The 20,472-nt window shown below is 32.7% G+C and overlaps 2 protein-coding genes across 3 annotated transcripts in view; one reads left to right on the top strand and one right to left on the bottom strand.

Annotated features, from left to right (window-relative positions):
* LOC130895188 (trypsin-1-like) overlaps nt 1-10,862 on the top strand; it is a 28,303-nt gene extending 17,441 nt beyond the window's left edge. Inside the window, exons 5-7 of the mRNA XM_057802370.1 lie at nt 6,710-6,863; nt 7,419-7,545; nt 10,622-10,862. Coding sequence (XP_057658353.1) covers nt 6,710-6,863; nt 7,419-7,545; nt 10,622-10,813 — 473 coding nt within the window. The 3' untranslated portion in view covers nt 10,814-10,862. The remainder of the gene's footprint in view (nt 1-6,709; nt 6,864-7,418; nt 7,546-10,621) is intronic.
* Nucleotides 10,863-12,760: 1,898 nt separating this feature from the next.
* LOC130895348 (scavenger receptor class B member 1-like) overlaps nt 12,761-20,472 on the bottom strand; it is a 64,335-nt gene continuing 56,623 nt past the window's right edge. For both annotated transcript variants that reach the window (XM_057802585.1, XM_057802584.1), the window contains exons 4-6: nt 18,097-18,244; nt 17,711-17,911; nt 12,761-16,237 (exon numbers count right to left, since the gene is read on the bottom strand). In XM_057802585.1, coding sequence (XP_057658568.1) covers nt 15,266-16,237; nt 17,711-17,911; nt 18,097-18,244 — 1,321 coding nt within the window. In that variant the 3' untranslated portion in view covers nt 12,761-15,265. The remainder of the gene's footprint in view (nt 16,238-17,710; nt 17,912-18,096; nt 18,245-20,472) is intronic.

The following is a 20,472-nucleotide window of genomic DNA, read 5'->3' as shown; positions in this document are numbered from 1 at the left end:
CAATTATGAGGGTAGATTTCCCACCATATTCTTTGTACAAGTTTAAACCCTTGGTGCTTTTTGTGACAATATTTTTCATCTATGATCATACCAAGGTAACTAAATGATATTGGCACTGGATATAGAACCTGGTTTATTATAACTTTGTGTATGTGTGATAAGTTATGTCTTCAAAAAACATAATATCGATTTTTCTGGAGTTACGTAAAGTCCAATTTCTGTGAAGAAGAATTCGGTAGGTTTTATGGGAATTATACATTACAAAATCATCTGCATATTGAATAAGTCTGTAGTTAATTTCTTCGTGAAGACTTGCTGTAAATATATTAAATCCTCTGTTTCATGTTAAACTGAAGTTTAAACTACCCCCAAACTGCCGGTAACGATTAAATCAAAATTTCTCCGTAAACGTGAAACATGAAAAAAAGTCTGTAGCTTAAGCCGACGTTTGAGGTTCAAATTTCACTTATAAAACTAGGCGTAAGTCAAGAAGATCCATTATCCATAACCCTCTCCAACTTATTTCGATGAATAATACCAAGAGAAAGTAGTATGAAAATCCAAAGTTTAATTTATAGAAATTAAACACCATTGTCTAACATATATGGAAGACATAGTACTCATGACAAGATCCAGGAAATAGTTTGAAGGTGTATGCAAGTTATTATTAGGGAAAGCAAGAAATATGACCTTGTGAATAACAAGAAAAAAAACAAAATACGTGGTAATGAAAAACAATAAGAAAACCAAGAAAACTAAACATAGATCAAATCGAGTATTTGGAAGTAACTATATCAAAAAAAGGAGGCGAAGGAAATAGAATACAAAAAAAATAGCAAAATACAATAAAGCAGATGAAATGTTATCAAAAATGGTGTAATAACTATTTTGCAATAAATCTAAATACGCCGAACCATTTAAGTTACCCTCAAAGAAAAAGGAACCAATTATTTTGTCGCCTATTATTCCAGCCAATACATTCAGTTTATCGGGATATTGAGTGTAGGATCCACGCATCCAACGAGGATTGTTACGTGAGCAGTATCTTCAATCATGCCGATTTACGTTTCTATTAATACAAAAAGTGGCCTTAAAAAATTTGGATCGGAATTTGGATTGGAAAACCAAGAAAAAAAAAGAAAAAGTAAAAGATTTCTAAATATAATGAGACTTTTGTGCCATTTTTTTAAAAGAAAATCAATCGATAAATTTCTCCTATTATTATAGTAAGATTTGTATTGGAGAATATATTAATTAGAAATATGAAATATACTTGGAAATGTTCTATATCTGATAACGATCCTTCACTCAACTATGTTCATTTGTAATGATTTCAAACCTTCTACAATGTAACCGATATAAGTTTAGAATTATCGGTTTCTCTTTTTGGATACTGTTATATCATTATTCAGTACTCGAAGAACAGATATTCAATATACCCGACCAGGGTATCGATAGTAAGAGTTTGTTTGCCCACATTTCGAATCATTTTCGAATAACTTTCACCTAATTGATCGACTGCTGGTATAATTATAACTACAAAAACTCAACGAGATTTGAAAAACGTCTATTTATAAATATGATAGATGGGTTCATATTCGTAATGAAGCAATAACAATATACATTCTAGAAATAAATTAAATGGCAATATTACGATCATGTTTGCAGAAACTTCAGTGCTGTATGTAGGTAAAAATATACTTTTCCAGAATTTTATACACTGCAACTTAAAAGTTCAGGATGCGAGATGAATTTAGTAAATAAAAATCTTCATTTTGTATTTCATACACTTCGAGGTGTGGATTGAGATTCTGTACTCATTGTAGCACGTTATAACCTTAAAGAAACCTAACGTTTTTAGAAGTCCATTTAGAAATTACCCCAAAAAGACTCATGTTAATGAATTCTAACTTCTTATATTATGAATGATTTCTTTATCTACTTCCTTTTTTATTATTTTCTCGATTGTTTTGGAACTGATTCCACAGTTCGGCTCAGTTCCTTTGAAGAGTTTATCTGCTTCTACTTCAGCAAGTCTGATATTTTATTTTTTTCCAATCCAATTTGTCCCAAAACCGATTGAAGAGTAGCTGTCTTCTTTCTTCTTAGATCATTCACGAAAAGCTTCCCATCTCTACCTGGAGATGTCAGAACTATATTGCGAGTTTCTCAATCAAATTTCAGTCATTTTGGAAAATTTTTAGACAAACCTCGTCCAAGAATTTTCAAAGTAACTTGGATCTGGCGTTCACTATCAGAAATAACTAGTGTACCGAGTAGGCAACTAAGAACAGTCGATTTTAAGGAAAAAAATATAACAAGAGTGGCCCCGAGAAATAGGATAAATTTTATAATTTCATGTTCACCACCAGACTGCATATTTGGAGATACAAATTTTTTCAAAATTTACCTAATCGCGTGGCACTTTAGATATGTTAACCTTGGAAAAATTAACAACTATTTAAGTAAGTCGTAACGTCCCAGATGCTCCAAATCTCGTTCATCATTTTCTATACATGAAATCAGTCGCTGACGAGTGGATAGGACCTTCAAGTTCTGTCATTGAAATATTGAAATACTTCTTTTCGCTTGTCGTATTCTTTAAATCATATGATGTCTTGCTCTTGCGTCAACGCGTCTGTTCAGATTTCCTTGGAAGGTTAGATAGGTTAGAAAAAGATCTGCTCTGAAAGGGGCCCAAATTGAGTCGATGGAAGCGGTAAAGCAAAAAATAGCAGAGCTCCTAATGGCCTCACAAGAAGACGTCTAACACTGCTTCGATCAATGGAAAAAACGTATGGAAAGATGTGTCTCGTTATTTAATAGCCAGACCTCGTATACCATAGCTACCTTATTTAATTGGGCCCCAACCGAGGACATAATAGTCAGTAGCCTATAATACTACAATTCGTGATTGTATTTAACAACGAATATGTAGGTTTTTATTTATATTTTATGCTTTGATTTCCTAGCAGACAATTCAATTCACGTTATCAGCCTACTAGAAGAAAAAAAAATTCTCTCTATTACGCATATCTCGGGGCAGAAAAAAGATATCGACATTCGGTTTGCGCTATTTTGATATTAAGTTCACTTCTGGAAGACCTACTTAAGTTTCAATGCTTCTATTTACATTTGTTAAAGGAAACAAAAACAATGCCCTCTAGCATTCACCTTGTTAAAAAAATTACTCAGAATTCATATATTTTGTATCGCCGGACAGAAGCCTCTTGAAATAACATCAAGTTTATAACAATCGGTGAACTGGAACTACAGATATTTATTTATGAAAAGATTCCCACCTCTTTTTGAAGATATAGACTAAAATTTGTGCATTGAAAAATAAGGAAAATTGTTTTAAGATTTCGATTATCGTATATATGAGTAACTTAATTGAATAAATTTCCAAAAATATTGCTTTTCTGTAATAATTTTAGTTTCCCTTAAACTGTAATACGAAAATGGTCCCAGAACTAACAGACGTGACCTAGAGGTTGCTTAAAAAATTCCACTTGTACGTGAGAAAGCTGTGTGCAAGATGTTTGCGTTTGCTCAAAATGGAACAAAAACAGCGTCTCGAAAATGTCGAGTCGAGTTTTTGATAACCATGGATGAAACGTGGGTCCATCATTTCACATAAAAAACAATGGACTGAAAAGGGAGAACCGGTTCTGAAGAAGACAGACCGTTAAATCCGTAGGCAGGGTCATGGCGAAGGTTTACTGGGATGCGCGTGGGATAATTTTCATTGACTATGTTGAAAAAGAGAAAACTATCAACGACAAGCATTATGCGAACTTATTGCAATGTTTTAGCAAAAAACAAGTAAAAACAGCTGCATTTGGTTCAGAAGAAAGTGTTGTTTCATCAAGACAATGCACCAGTTCACACTTTCGATATTGCAGTAGCCAAAATTAATAAATTAGATTTTGAATTTCTACTTCATGCACCCGATTCTCCAGATTCAAACCCCTCGAATTATTTTCTGTTCCCAGACTTAAAAAAATAGCTCAGTGTTCAAAGATTTTCCAACAATGAAGAGGTGATGTCGGGAGATAATAGTTATTTTGAGAAACTTGACGAATCTTATTATAAAAAGGGTGGCGAACTTATTGAACATCGCTGGAAAAAGTATAAGGAGCCATAAGGAGATAGAAGATTAAAGGAGAATAAATGTATTTTTTTTAATTGTTGTGCTTTCTTTGTTCATTCTGGAACTATCCTTGTATAATCCGCTCCTGAGATATTGCCGACGACAGTTCTTAGTTGTCCATCCAATACACTAGTCCTTTCTAATAGTGAACGTTAAATCTAAGTTAGTTTCAAAATTCTTAGACGAGGATAGTCTGAAAAGTTTACAAAATGGACGTTCTCATGCATATGTTAACAGACAAATACGAAAAAACTGGGCTGATATTTTGGAAATTCTCCAAGTTTTGTTAATTCTTTTTCTGGACTTTGCTGGAAAACTTCATCTTCAGCTATTATCAAAGATAGATCATATACTGGGCGAGAACTTATTTTCTTACAAGATGAAACACTCCCACATCATTGACAAAATAATGGATTTAATTATAAGTTTCCTGGACTCTGTGTAAAACGAAGAAGTGTGATTGATTGTCCTTCTTGGTATTATATCTTAAGTAGATACATTTTTGAAAACAAAAAGAGAATCTTTTAAAAAAAGTATCGCTCGACCCCCCATTTCTATTTGGCAAAAATTCTGGGTGCAACTCCTCTTCAGGAGAATAAGGTTTATTATTCGAGTATAGATTTAACAAAGTTAACATTCCTCATTTCTTTGTCGTCAAAAACTTTCCCAGATATTCATACTTTCCCGTAATTCACCTTGTATATAGTTACAATAAACTCATTTTCAAGTGTGCGTGTAGAGTTAGATTATTTATATGATTTTTGCTGTTTTATTATAATGATTCAAATGAAAGTTCATTTGATATCACGTTAACAATTTTGCTTTGTCTTTTTGTATCATTCAAGTTACTTATTACATTTACTGCTCTCACCAGTGAAACCTGATACACACTTTCAACTAACATGAATCAAGAAGATGTATAAACAATGAAACTGCTCCCATTATAATACAAAGCAGAAGAGGATATATAATTGAAAAGTTAAAAGTTTCTAATTCTCTTAAGAGCTGCATTATGATCTCTGAACGTTCAAAAATACTACAAGAATTAGTTGAAATTATCGTTTTTCTTTTATCCGAATAATCAATAACATATTCAGAATTAAAACTGTGGTTATGTACTAGTTTCACAATTATTTTCCAGAGGTTAGCTTTATGTACTTTTTCATTTCAATTTGATTCAACCTCTCTAATTTCTTCGAATAATACAGCCAACCATTAATTTTTTGACCTCTTCTTCACCTTCTCTAAAGACCCTTTTTAAATATCTAGCTGCTGGTATCTTTCAACCATTTCACTCTTTGAGCTTTTCGTAGAAAACCATTCACAAATCACTCTACGGAAGAGAGAACTTCCAGGATAATAATTACATAATTTTCTTCGTTTTTTCATCTGTTTATTCAATTAACACTCGGAATTCTTTCTCGCCATTTCTTTCCAACAACTAAAACAGTTTGAAATGGATCGGTAAAAGTATTTTCTGAGTTTGTAAAATAACCTCATCAGAGAGTATGGCATGAAAGATACGAGGATGATCCCCAGAAAGATTTTTCAACGTAATCATCTCCTTTTAACTTTTCCCAACGGAGTTCAATGAGTTAGTTTCCATAATAAGAATAGTCAAGCTTCCCAAAATAGCCATTAACTGCCGTAATATCTCCATTGTTGGATAATCTTTAACCACTGAGTCATTTTTTTAAGTCTGGGAACAGAAAATAATCCGAGAGATGGCCAAATTTAGCGAATAAGGTGCATGAGGTAGCAATTCAAAAGTCAATTCATTAATTTTAGCCATTACAACGTATGTGTGAGCTGTTACACTGATTTGATGAAACAAATTCTTTATTTTTTTTAGACAAATGCGTTGCATAATACTCGCCGTTGATAGTTTTTTTTATTATTAAGATAGTCAATGGAAATTATCAACGCGCATCGCAAAAACTCAACGCCATGACCTCGTCCGCAGATAAAACGCTTTTCCTTTCTTTATATCCAGTTTTCTCTTTCAGTCCATTGTTTTATTGGTTGTTTTGTTTGAGGTGTCAAGTGATGGACCCACGTTTCATCCATGGTTATAAAACGGCGCAAAAATTAGGCTCTATTTCTATGAAACAATCAACAACGCTGTGTTTGTTCCATTTTGAGCAAACGCAGCACCCATCCAGCGCACAGCCTTCTTATGTCCGATGTATCGCATACCTACTATGTCTGCTAGCTTTTGCACTTCTAGTCGATGTTAATCGAGTACCTGGAGTCGTCACTTCGTTTGGTCGACCTTTGCGATGCTGATCCTACGGCCTCGTTTAAACTCTGCTACTCAATATTTTATTGTTGAATACGAAGGAACAGTCTCACCCAGAGTAAAATCTAGTTCAAGTTGTCTATTGGTTAGGCTTATGCCATTGAAATAAAAGTATTCATCAAGCTAGTAAAGCAGCTCCATCCACATTACCGAATTATATTCTCTTCTCGATTAAATTCCTTTACTAAATTTTTCTCATCACCCTGTAATTACAGAATCTTTATATATCCTTTAATTTTGTATACGTTTTTTCTCAGCTCTTATGAAACTGTCTCGACCGGTGAAATTTACTCAAGAAAGCCGAGTTCGAGCTGTATGTTTACCAACTACCAGGCTTCATCACAATCAAACCGACTTGTGTTATGCTACTGGTTGGGGTAGAGCCGCAGAAGATGGTTTATTATCCATCAGGTAAGAAACTGTGATTATTATCCATAGAAAAATTTATCAATTAACGGCGAATTCTCGCGACGCCTTTCATCTGTTTTTTATAAATGGCGGATGCGCCTTTGATGTTTCCTTTCCGAACATTTTATTATAAAACACTGTTTATTTACAGTGTTTCTTTCTAGGAAAATCTATTTATTTATTCGTTGTGTTTTTTTTTATTCAAGAGCTTTGTAGTGAATTCAGGTATATAAATATATAAATGATTTCTGAAAACGTAGTTTAGTTTTAAATAAATAATCATAGTGAAAAGTGATATTTATATGTGAATTAGTTAAGTGTATTGTGTAAATAAAATTAGGAACGTGAAAGACAGTTTTTATTAATTCACCCCATTAATGGGAATGTAAATAAAAACAAAGAACGTTATATTATTTTTTTCCGAAATATTGAGCTATCAGTTTTTAGTATTATTAGCTATAGAGTAATGGGAAAATCAATCAATTAAGTCATTTGTACATATGTAATTTGGATAAAAGTTTCGCAGTTCTTAAGTCGAATTTCATTTTCAAATTCTAGATTACTTGAGTCGAGAGTTCCAGTACATGATAATGCTGTTTGCAGAAAAAAATATGGACATGCAGTACATATCAAATCTGGCCATTTGTGTGCAGGGCATTTGGACGGATCCAGTGGAACATGCGTGGTAAAGACATAAATAATTGATTACATTTCGCGTTTCCTTATATCTAAAAATGATCTCTGAATATTGAAAATATATTGACCCAAAAACATATAATTTGGATTAAAACACTGTTTTTGTCGAACGAACGAACGAACTTTGTGATGATTTTGTTTTGATGTACCTTACCCATTAAAAAAATTATTTTGTTTTTGATTGATTGATTTAATTTGGGCGAATGTATAACGATTGCATTTAACTAAATTACGTTTTTTACATTTCAAATATGCCATGAAAGCGTTCCAATACCCCGAACAGTTTTTGTGATGTGTATGAAGAATTAATTTTCACATATCAACGTTGAAAATTCACGCCATTAATTGAAAATTGCTCTTTAAACTATTTTTTTTTTCCTGTGCGCCACCAAGCTAAATCCTGGGTTCCACATATATGTTGTGAGACTTCTATTAGGTTGGACTGAACCCTAATCTAGACATTTGCCTTTTGGTATACCAATTATTTGGACGGGACCAAAAGATCATGTGAGTGAATGTTATTTTTGTTTGATTCAAACAAAAGACGTCACAACCAAGTCCAAACACATTGTCCAGTACCCAAACTTGTCATCGGCCATCAGATCTAGTGCCGAACTGCCTGTGCTAAACCTCCAAATCAAGCAGAAAAGCAGAATATGTTCCAAGTCACTGGCGATTGTTTATTGATCCCTCAAAAATTTGCTTGAAAACAGTGTTGCTACACAACGGAAACAAAAGTCTTTCAGTGCCCATGATTCTGATAAGAAACAGACGAGAGCATGAAGTTCCTGCTTGTAAAAATTAAATACAGGGTGTTTGGAAAATTTGTGAAGATTTGTCATTGCTCTTTTGCTTGAGCTACATCTTGGTTAAACATAATATTGCTGTTCCATTTGCGAATAAGACAGCTGATGCAGAGTCACTACACCAAGAAAATTATAGCCCAAATGTGGATCACTTACTACAGGGCAAAAAAATGTTAGAAATGATCCTTTAGTGAACGCGAACGTGAAAAGTTATGCCTAAAGATGGCAGGGGATTCTTATACCTGAAAGAGAGAATATTTATTGATCCACAAATACTGGAACTAATGAAGGCTGCAAACAAAGGAAAGTTGAATGATATGGAAATGTTTTGAGAATGTTGCCCAAAATTTCCTAGGACACCATAAAGCGGAAAATTACAAAGATTTAAGCTTTGGGATCAAGATTTCCTCAATATAAAAGCTCTATCAAGGAAAAAATTTCAAGAATTCTAGCAGATAACTGTTGGAGACTTAAGAGGGACCTATCAGAACTCAAACATTCACGAAAATCCTAGCTATTTATTGCATATTATAAATATAAGTCTTGATGTCGCAAATAAACCCAAGTGTCAAATTTTTTCCATTGAAATATTATTTTTTGGTAGCCATAGTAAATTCAAAATTAGGTATAAATTTCCTGTGACAAAAAAAAATTGTTCACCAGTGAAATTATTAATTTTATCAGCATCTATTGATATTATTTATTCAAATACAAATATCACGCCAAAAATTGTTTATTTCTCAATGCTGCAGTGATTTCTAAAAAAATTCTCACTCGATTTTTTCAATTCATCCTTCTCCTTAAAATTCATGAGACTAAAATAATTTTAGTGTGGAAATTTTTTAAATAAAATTGAAATCATCATTAGAGTCCTTGATAAGATTTGACCTTCCAACCATATAATTGTAGTTAACTATAATTAGTTAGTTGTAATTAACTTGATTGAAAATATTATTAAATAATGACAAAAATGCAAAACTACACATTTCCAAGTCAAATTTGAGCCCGCAACCATTCGCAAGGTGATGACTTAACCACGCGACAAATGATATCACCGATATCATTATAATAATAAATTATAAATACAAATAATAAATAATTATAATACAAAATTACCCATAGAGGCTTGTACAAATGGGCCCGAACTTCTGGTAGGGAAAGAAAGAACATCGGTATACCACTCTCTATCTCTCTCTACTCTATTCTGATTGGATATCTTTGACTTCGAAGTTTCGAGAGATGGAAACGGCAAAGGAGGAGATTAATAAGTTTTAATCTGAACGGCAAGTAGCGAGAGATAGAGAATGGTAAACCGATGTTCTTGCTCTCTCTTTATCTCTGTTTAATATTTAGTCTTCAAATCGAACTATCAGTTAATATGCAATGTACTGCACTTTTTGAAATGTCTACTATGTCTGCTAGCTCGCGCACTTTCAGTCGACGATCATCCAGTACCGCTTTGTGGATTTTTTTCAATATTTCTAGAGTCGTCACCTCGTTTGGTCAACCAATGCGATGGTGGTCGTAAGGCCTCGTTTAAACTCTGTTACCCAATATTTTACTGTTGGAGCAGTCTCACCTAGAGTAGAATCTAGTTCAGCTTTTATATTGGTTGGGCTAAGGCTGTTCAAATGGAAGTATTGTATCATATAACTATGACCAATTTTTTCCATGTTTGCAAATTCATTGAAAACGTTCACTATCGATGGCTGCCAAACAAATACCAAACAACGTGGCGTCTTCAAACTTGAAACATATGATGTATAGATTGGGGTATTTTTCAAGCATCAACCGCCAGCTTCTGGGGCCATCCTCGTATACGATAGATAATAAACAAACAGTTGAAGTGCAAAAGAAAATGCAAATACAGAAGGATAAATGTTAATTAAATTAAAGTGTTATTTAAAAACAATGTTCCATTCGTATAAATTAATTATGAATTACTTTTAAACTAACAAAATGATAGTCGATTTTGTATTTAACAAATAAAAAAAATTCGTCACTCTATAAAATTTTATGGTATGTAGAAACCCTTAATTTATGATTCAAGCAAACAAAAGATAATTAATTCCTCAACCCATTATTTCTGAATAAGATTCTAATACTATACTACTAGGAAATGAATCCTGTTTTAATAAATAAAACCTCTACTCTATTAATATCTTCAGTAATATCTGCCACAATATTTAGTTTCATTTTCCAAATTTCCTTGAATTTTAATCGAGAAGAATTATGTTGACATCTTTGTAACTGTTTTAGGGTGACTCTGGAGGTCCTTTACAGTGTGCATTGCAAGATGGAAGATGGATATTGGCGGGGATTACTTCCTTTGGATCTGGATGTGCCAAACCTGGTTTTCCTGATGTATATACAAGATTATCCCATTATTTACCGTGGATAAAATCCAAAACAAAGACTTTAAAGCGAAAAAGCAAAAACCAAAACACGTGAATGTATATTTGTTAAGTAATATTTATAATATCTATAGAATATTTCAATAAAAAAGCACGAAAGATTTTTTGTTTGAGTATTTGAAAATTTAAGAATCTATTTGGCTACTCAAATAGCAATTCTTTGGCCCTGTATTTTGTGGAAGCTCAGCCCATATTTTATCACTATTCAACTACTACTTCTAAACTCTGCATATCTTGTACAATCTGATCTCCATATCTAATTTTGGGTTTTCCTCATAATCTTCTCACGTTCAGTCTCCAATCTGTAATTTTCCTTCTCCCTGTCGTTTTTCCTTTCTTCTAATGTATCTGTGCCATCGTGATGTTTTTGCTTTAATTGTGTTTACTATACCCTCATTTTCTAATGTAATTTTTTGTTAGTCTATTAGTTTCTTCGCCTTTTGTCACTACTGGATTCATCGCAGTCTTTTAAACTCTTATTTTGTACTTATTATATGCCGTTTATTCTGCATGAATTATTTTTCTTGTCTCATTATTTTTGCCACTCATTGTTCCTAAATTCTTGAAGGTGTCAATTAATTACTGATTCTGATTTTTTAACTTCCGTCTTTTTTTCAATTTCCATATATTTCTTCTGATGTGATGTATCTTCGGGCTAACCAATGATGACCATACTCTTGGAGGATTGTACACGAAAATTGAGGCGTTCTATACATAAAACTCACTCCGTATAGTTAATATTGAATTTGTATTTTCACAAACTGTTTGCTGGTAGCAAGTTATAAGAAGAAAATTCTAGAATATTCAAAAATAAAACGTAATAAGATTAAATTTTACAAACATTTCTCAGTGTTTATTTTAGTGTTAGTTCGTTTGTGATATTAATTGTACTCATTCTATAACATAAAAATAATTGTAATTTTTAAAAATAATTTTCGTAAACCGAAAATAATAATTAGCATGAAGTTTTTACTAATTATGAAACCATCATTCAAGAATTATATTTTTATTTGGATTAACAAGAAATAAACTCACCCGAACGATATTAATTAGTAATCGTATCAAAAAAATTACTGGTTTGTTGTATGTAGTATGTATATATGTATATAGTTTAGTTTCATTTATTTGTTCTGCCATCTCGTGGTCGATAGAGAAACGTCGAAACACGGAAATGTAGAAATCGAACAAATCAATGTTTTTCGATTATTTTAAGCAGTTAACTTCCCTCAAATGAATTAATCGTAGTATTGCGATTTCACAATAGATGGATGGGTAACTGCAACTAGAACATAAAGTTGATATTGAAGATACAGAGTGATGTTTGGGTGCAGGACATGCCTAATTTTTCATATATTCCACTTTAGGATTCTCAATTATATCAGTGCAGTCTCTGAAAATTTGCCTGTTCGATAAGCATATTAACAATGGTAGATTGGTTTCCACTTCAGTATGATTAAGGTCGCTGGACATAACGCAAGACAACGTGCAATGCAATGCAATGCAATGCAAGCTGCAATTATAGATAGAAAGAAGTTTCTGATCTGCTGACATTACGTCTCTTGCCAAGGATTTCTTAGTTATCTTATGTTTTATTTTTCTTAGAAGTTTGTCACCCCTAGGTGCTTTTTTCTACCCATCAAACTCCAGAAGCAGAGCAAACTGACCCCAAAATTTTCATTAATGGCAACCATGATGCAATGGAAAGAGACTTGCGTAATGTTAAGTAGCGTGAAATTTTTGTCTTTGCAATATTTTTATCTTCCAAGAAATTGCATGCAATTCCTTGCACGTTGTTTTGCTTCATGACAAGCAGCCTTTACTGGCAGTTTTTTTCCATCGTTATAAGTTTAAATGATATGAGGCTGATTGGACTAAAGGTTTCGGAAGGCTATGTTTAACTCGTACTTTTTCCAGCTCTGGATTCTTCGGTGTGTAATGGAAAGAGGGAACCAGTAAAAACAAGGATGAATATTAATTAAAACAATTCCTTTCTTCAACATTTATTATTTATATTATTATAAATTTTTGAAAATAGTATGTATACAAAATCGGTAATAAATATAATTTTCAAAATTTAGAATTAACATTCTATACAAAATACATGGTGCCTTGTTTTCAAAGATTATCTATATATAATAATAGTTTTCTTTAATTTCTTAATTATTAGACCTTTTGATATATTGATGCATCTAAATGTTCTTGATATCAGGTCACATCTGTTTTAAAATTAGTTTTTTTATATAATAGTCTTTATCAAAATATAAATTTTAAAAAGTCGAAACGTCAAAATTTATCTTTCTTTTAAAAACTAATTTTAAAACAGAAGAGACTTAAATCAAGAGCATTTAGATGCATTAATATGATAATAGTTATAAACAATATGTCTCAGAAACTTTTTTATTCTAGAAAAGAAAAGTATTTTTATGAAAAGTTGCTTTGTACGGGACATATTGTATATTACGAATCACTGAGTGAAATGTAGTATAGATAAAACACCTGTTGAGCCTGCACACGTTATATTCAGTACGATCAAACTTATCACTAGTTATTTACAAAATGATATTTCTAATATATGTCGAAGAATTGAAAATGGCAAGAAATTTTTTAGACCACTAATAAGTTAAATCAGTCTCAATTACGTCATGGACGTTAGCTCGGTAACTCTTAATAATCGCGTCAATAAATATTTTTCCTCAGAAATCTTCATAGAAAATACCGATTATATCATTTTTGTAGTTTGTAGAATATCATTTATGCATTCCCGTTCCCGAATTAGAAAAAAATTGGTATAAAGCGATATTTACCGCGATCCGATACCTGGTAGTGAAAAAATTAGTCTGGTTGTGTCAAAAATTATGAAAACAGTGAACAATTTGAAATAAATTTCTTATTGTAGTCAAACTTTCTCAAATACTTCAAGTTTGGTTTAGTTTACTATTCATAAAACCTGCTTTTGTGCTAAAATTCATGATGGCGTTCAAAAGGAAACGTTCTAAAACGTCTGTTTAGGCTAAAAGATATTTCCAAGTGAACACCCACATCTAAAAAACATGCCAAATTTCCATTTAAGGATAGATTTCAGGATTTCGACTGGTTGATATGGAATAATTCAAAAAATAACTCTGTAGCAACAACGACTTCCACATGGAAATTAAAAATCTTCTGAAAAATTGTATGAATTTGTTGAAATCTTTTTAAAATGTGGTGAAAATTTTCAGATCAGAATTAATATTATTAAATGAACACACTGTTTATACCACCAACACTAACAATTACACTGTCTGGCTCGCATTTTGATAACCAAGTTGTCGTCTTCAGGGACTGAAGGTAAACAGTTTACCAGTGTGTTCAGTATGAATATCACCAACGGTTCCAGAAATTCCTACTTAACATCATTAAGTCCTAATTTCAAATTACTACGTGATGAAAAATCAATAAACAACAACATATAGTGTATGTAGCTAGTAAGGAATCGGTACATGAAATAATGAACGACAATGGACATAGAGTTTGTGATATGGCCACAGAAATGAATATGCAGATAGTTAACACCAACCTTAAACACAAAGCGGAGGATAAGGCCACGTGGATGATCCCCAAATTTCGATTATGACGAATTTCTGGTGCTAACTAAAATGAGATTTATCGCAAGACGAAAATCAGAGTAAATGCAGAAAAAATGAAACATGGAAATACTGAAAGATAATCCACAAGAGTTTATTATTAAAATTTTAAATATTGCTACAATACATGTAAAAAGGGACGAAAACCTTTACGGCTTGAAGAATACAAGGTTGAACTGACTCATCGCCTAGCAAAGCTATGGACCACAGAATAAGTAGTCCAAGTTTGCGTCGAAATCTTAGCCAAAATGTTTGCGAAATACTCAGGTAGTAGATGCGGTTCTTTACAAAAGAAAACGTACAATTTTTTTAATGGCCGAGGAAACTAAAGCGGAAATTACTGTACTGAATGCGCCTTAAGTCAAGAAGAAAATGTGTTATAATATTTTTGTGTTACTAAATATGTAAGTAAGGTATTTTTAATTATGTACAACAAAAATGCATTTTCTATGTTCTGGTTTTTCATACTCGTAAAATTGTTGTTTCTGAGAGTACTTCTGAAGACTGCCTTATTGAGTATACATTGACGTGATTATAAATATCAAGAGAAGAATTATATCAAACAAAATATGAATTGGCCATTACCTACAATAACCCAAAAGCTTCCCCAGTTCTCTCTACCCTATCTCAACGATACAAATTACTGTTCTTCATATAACTTCCCGTTCTTGTTTCTTGTTCGCGTTTTTATCATCATAATAAAATAAATCTGAGTAGGAACTCTTTTCATCTAATTCATAAAAAGGGATATATTTATATTACTACCTCAAAAAATAAGATCCGGAAAGTTGTGGACAGAATTTGGAAGCAACCTTGATATCTATAAAAATCTATGAGTCCTATTGAAAAACCAAAAGAACAATTTCCTATTTACGAATCTTTATCTCTTTATCTTTGAAATACTTGGCAGGTAAATGAATAACAGGTACGGGCGAATACTCAGAAGCAATACTTAGAGACCTAGGGATGGTAGTTTTAGTGAAAAACAACGTTAGCAACGCCGCACCCGATATAAAAGCTAAACCAAGTATACCTAATAAATATATTAATACTTTTTGACCTATCGGTAATATATCCGTCACTAGTGTTATGAGGAAGCTTACGGTAGATGGTAAACTCGTACAACTGAGTTCTATCCATAAGATAGGAACGTTAAGGCCGTTAAAAGGTCTCGTTTTTGAATTGAATCTGGTTTGTTTAATCCCTAGGTTCACTTGTATTTTTAAAGCAGATTCATCTAGAGGTATACCCAAATAAGGGTGCATTTTAGCTATGCTGTTATGCTTCTCTTCTTTTGGTTCTAAACCATTGACACTATCAACAATTTCCCGTGGGGAATTCAAAAAATGTGGTTGTGATAATGTAATCGGTATATCGTAATAACAAGGCGCTATAGTTTGCAAGCCTTTTCCTGGACATTCTCCTCCATGACAAAAGCATTCATTTTCTTTATTTTCTTCCGGCGAAGCGAACATATTGGAAGCCATTTTGTAATTGTAAGATTTGAATCCTTGTTTAGTGTAACCTTCCTCGAAGTATTCCAAGGTTATGGGACGACAAAATGCTTTTCTGAATAAGTTGATATTTGTTTTCTTCATTGGATGAGGATAGAATGTTCCGTCGTAAACACCTTCTACTAATTGACATTTCTTAGTTGTTTTTATAGCTTCGTCGCTACCGTCGTATCCCCATTCCGGTAGTCCTTCCAGACCATTCCATTTTACTATATGGAAAAATGCTCTGCGTTCTTCTTCTGACAAAAGGTTACTGTAACGAGATTCTATTTTTTCGGGATTTACAGCGACTACTACTTCATTAGCATTATCTCGACTCAGCAACTGCAACAAACAATAGAATTAATAATAACGATCGCAATAAAGTTCGCAAAATGGTTTCCAAGGCCTGCCCTGTCCAGCTACTATGGAATTTGAATATGAAAATTCTGTGAATTCGCGCGGCGTCTCCCACATTTTTTATAAATGGCGAAAGCGCGTTTCCTTTTAGAATTTTGTATTATAGCGGGCGGTTTATTTACAATATTTCTTCCAAATAATTTGTAGGAAATTCTATTTATTTCTTTTGGTTCTTTTTGTTATAGAGCTTTGTAGAATTCTATTTTTGGTATATAAATAAGTAGAGCAGTTTAGTTAGTTTTAGAAAGAATTTAATAAGATGTAGTGTGAAATAGAAAATTTTTTTCATTTTTTCGAGGAATAGGATTTCAGTACTCTACATAATTTGCCTTGGATGACATTAAAATATTTCTATAGCCTCAAAATACAAGTTTTGACGATATACTCCCGAAGATCAAATTTTACTTGAATTAGTATATACTTTTTTAAGATCTTGATCAACAGTATTTCAAAAGGAAGGCCTCTAAGCTTCTATAAGCAAACATTCATTTAGTTCGTTATATGATCAGTACGAAGACACTCCGACAAGTACTGAAATTCTTGGTCTGATGGCACGAACAACATTAAATCAATATCATCTAGACCATTCTCGGAAGCGACTACTGTCGAAATTTCAGAAGTAAGGACATGTAGTTTTGTTTCTGCCGCATGTGGAAATGAATGTGTCCGTTGTTTTTGAAAGGTAAACCGAGAAGCCGACTCAAAGGACGTTTGGATGCTGTGTATCATAACTCTTTTATTCTAATTGCAGTCCTGTCTAATTGTTTTATCGAGGTTGTTTTTTGATCAACATCTACGTTGCTCTGAAAATAGTTACCAACGTAACAAAACTTACGATTTCGTATGGGAGATGCGAGATGACTGAAAGAATAGGAATTTCAAAAGATTGCGTAATTGCCAGAGACGTAATTCGAAGAAATTCATGCATTGTTTAGTGACATGGATCCACTGGTACTCCCCAGAGACCAAGAAACACTCAAAACAGTGCATTTTACGTGGTGATTGAGCATAAAATGAGACTGTTCTATCTGAAGAAGGGTAAAAATTCGAATTGTGGAATTTATCATCCTAACCAACCGTCAACTTGATTAAAATGCTTTACAAACTGCTGCCACATCAACTGCACTTTCCAAATTTAACCATGTGCACCATTTTTGAATAAGTTACTCGTCGGGCAGAAATTTGATTTGAATAGGAAGGGCATCTAAGAAATGGTGCCTTATTTTACAGACCTCGAGAAAATGTTCTTTCAGACAACTTAACAAAGAACTAAGTTTCCAATATTTCCGATCCACTAAGTATTTTTTGGACCACCGTTTCTTTCAGACAATAAACCATGAAACAGTATTAAAAATTAAAGTGATTTGAATTGTATGGAAATGTTTATTCTTTACTTACCCTTTGGAAAATACCAAATGTATCGAAATCAATCCATTTTGGAACAAATTGATTGGCTACTGCTACCAGACTATCGTTGTAGCCCCACAAATATTCATCAACTGTTATGTTAACGAAAGATTGGGATCCCATGGCGAGACTTAAGCTTGAAAATGCCATACTCGTCAAGAAATTGTAATCGGTCAAATAGCTCTGAATACCCTGAAAACATATAAAAACTTGTAGAATACGTGAAGCAACTGAGAACTTGAAAATGTCTTTTGTTAAAGTCCCTCATGTATCAATTTGGTAATTCCTTCATGCAAAGTATGGGACATGTGTTTGCCGAGTTTTTCTGTTTCTCTTATTTTGAAGTTTTATAATAATGGCAGAGAAAATTTACTTACAAGAAGTGGAATATTGGGAACAAGAATTCTGTCTTTTTTTGGATCCCTAGCTGAGCACTCTGGATCCAAAACGATGTTCCTATGCGGTCTGAATGTCATAGTACCTTTTTCGATGTCAAAAGTTGCATTCTGATTTGTTAAGTATTCCCTGCAAAAAAATATATATTATTCCAGTAACCTTACCTCAAAACAAAGCAGCAGTTTTCAATTTAAATGCTACATTTCAATCTAATTTAATTTCAGTATATTCCCTAACACAGATTCCATCCACCCAGTAAAACTTAATTTACAATGAATATTTTCCTTTGGATTCTCATTCCAAGTCACCTCAATTTCTTATCAAAAGCCAAAATAATATAAACGCTGGAAATTTCTTAGCCTTCTACCGATTCAATCCCACACATACGCTGAGATTCTGTGAGCCAAAGTTTATCCGTGGATCATTTAAAATTTGGACTTTAAAGCACTCTGCAGTGAGGAATAAGATAGGTTTGAATATTTTACAATCCCTACACATAATGAAGACTCAGCTCGAACCATCAAATCCCAGCTCTACAGAAGAATCTTTCGTACATCAGGGTCAAACCCTTCCGCCAACTGAATAATGTCCTCGGAGGTGTTTAGAATTATCAGTGGCTCAGCCTTTAAAACGGAGTCTACTGTTCTAGCGAGATAAATAAGATAAATAAATCACCGAGTTAATAAATATTCATAATTTCAAATTAATAGTCGAATGTACAGTTTCAATTCTAATTCTGGGATGGGAACTGATCATCCAGATGATGTAAGGCTGTATAGTTGATCACGCAATTTATTTAGGTAGTTAGCGGATTTATATTGGATAACTTTATGTAGTAGCACTTAGCCGCGTACGGTCCTTGGACGGAATAGAATAACCGGATGGTTCAGAACTATTGGACAGAATCTCATGTTACGATAAAACATTATATGAATTGTTAATGAATGCCCCCAACAAATTTTGTTAAAGAGGCAAGGGTAAGTTGCGTATCTTTCAAATTTCATGATTTTTCTGAGTAGGTATCTATGACTCTGTTAATTTGTCAAATGAATTTTATAATCAATATTCAACAGGCCATTTGGCAAACATCAAAGACCCAACGATGTCCTCATGCAAACCACAAAGAGCTCAACGATGCCCTCATGCAAACAACAAAGAGCCCAACGATGTCATCATCATGCAAACCACAAAGAATCTGTTTCTGTTCTATAATAAACAGGACGTATTTCAGAGAATTAACTAATGAACTCCCTTCTGATTTTTTTCTTTTTTCCTTTATTTTTGTTTCTGGACAAAAGATCTTTAGTATCAGATGCTCACAAATTCTACTGTTGTAAGCGAGATGTAAGAAGTTTTGCTTTAGATCTTGACCATTTCAGTAAAACAATTCTATAACATTCAAAAAAGAAAGAAAGAAATTTTTATCTTTGTTTGCAATATGTAACTAGTGTGAGCACTGTTTGAATAATCTACGATGGATTTTCTTTTTTTTTTTTTCGAAAAGATAAACTGTTCAGAATCATAACAGAAACGATCAGAAATTTCTTGTTTCTTGTATTTGACATTTTTATCTTGCCTTGTTGACGTTCGTGATTTCTGGTTATTGTATATTAACTCTGCATTCCCAAACATAGTTCTACTACACACGGTCTCTCCATCTCATGTTATTTCTCAACTAAGGTAAGCTTTTTCCATATTCTCTTCATCGCTTTTTTGTGATATATAAGTTTTCTCCCAGTTTGCATTCCACTTTTAGGATGTAGTTTGCTTATGATTTTTTAGGAAGACTGCTGTGTTTTATCTAAGAAACATTCTCTAAATTGATTCGCTGAGTTTAATCGTATGAATTAAATGACATTGTTTCGTTCATTTCCTAGAATTATTTTAAAATTTTTAGATATCATATTTCAAACATCTGTTGTTCGAACCAAGTTGTTTTCAAAATATGTTATTCACGTCAACTTTCCGACCAATTAATTAAAATGTTTTTGATAGAATATTACGTAATTTCAAAAAAAAACAACCATTTTAAATACTTTTTTTGGTATTTAATTAATCTTGAATACACCATACTCTGTACAAGTTGTTGATGACAGTTGAATATGGCGTCCTTGACATTTTATGTTTTACAATTTTTTTATTATCTTTTTCCAATTCTCATTAATCGCTTCTTTATTAAAATACTTCCGAATAAGCGAAAAAAATAGAGAATCTTTTATTATAATTTATGTCTATAGACAGGTTTGCCGAACAATGTTCCTACAAATTATCCTCCGGCAACACTTCATATATTTTGGTAAAACGTAGTCAAATAAAATTGAAATAATCACAGAGTAAACTTACAGCACTCTAAAAGA

This window comes from Diorhabda carinulata, chromosome 6 (assembly GCF_026250575.1).
Source record: "Diorhabda carinulata isolate Delta chromosome 6, icDioCari1.1, whole genome shotgun sequence".
Lineage (NCBI taxonomy): Eukaryota > Metazoa > Arthropoda > Insecta > Coleoptera > Chrysomelidae > Diorhabda > Diorhabda carinulata.
Note: the sequence above shows the minus strand (reverse complement) of the source record. Positions and strands in the feature narration are given on the sequence as shown.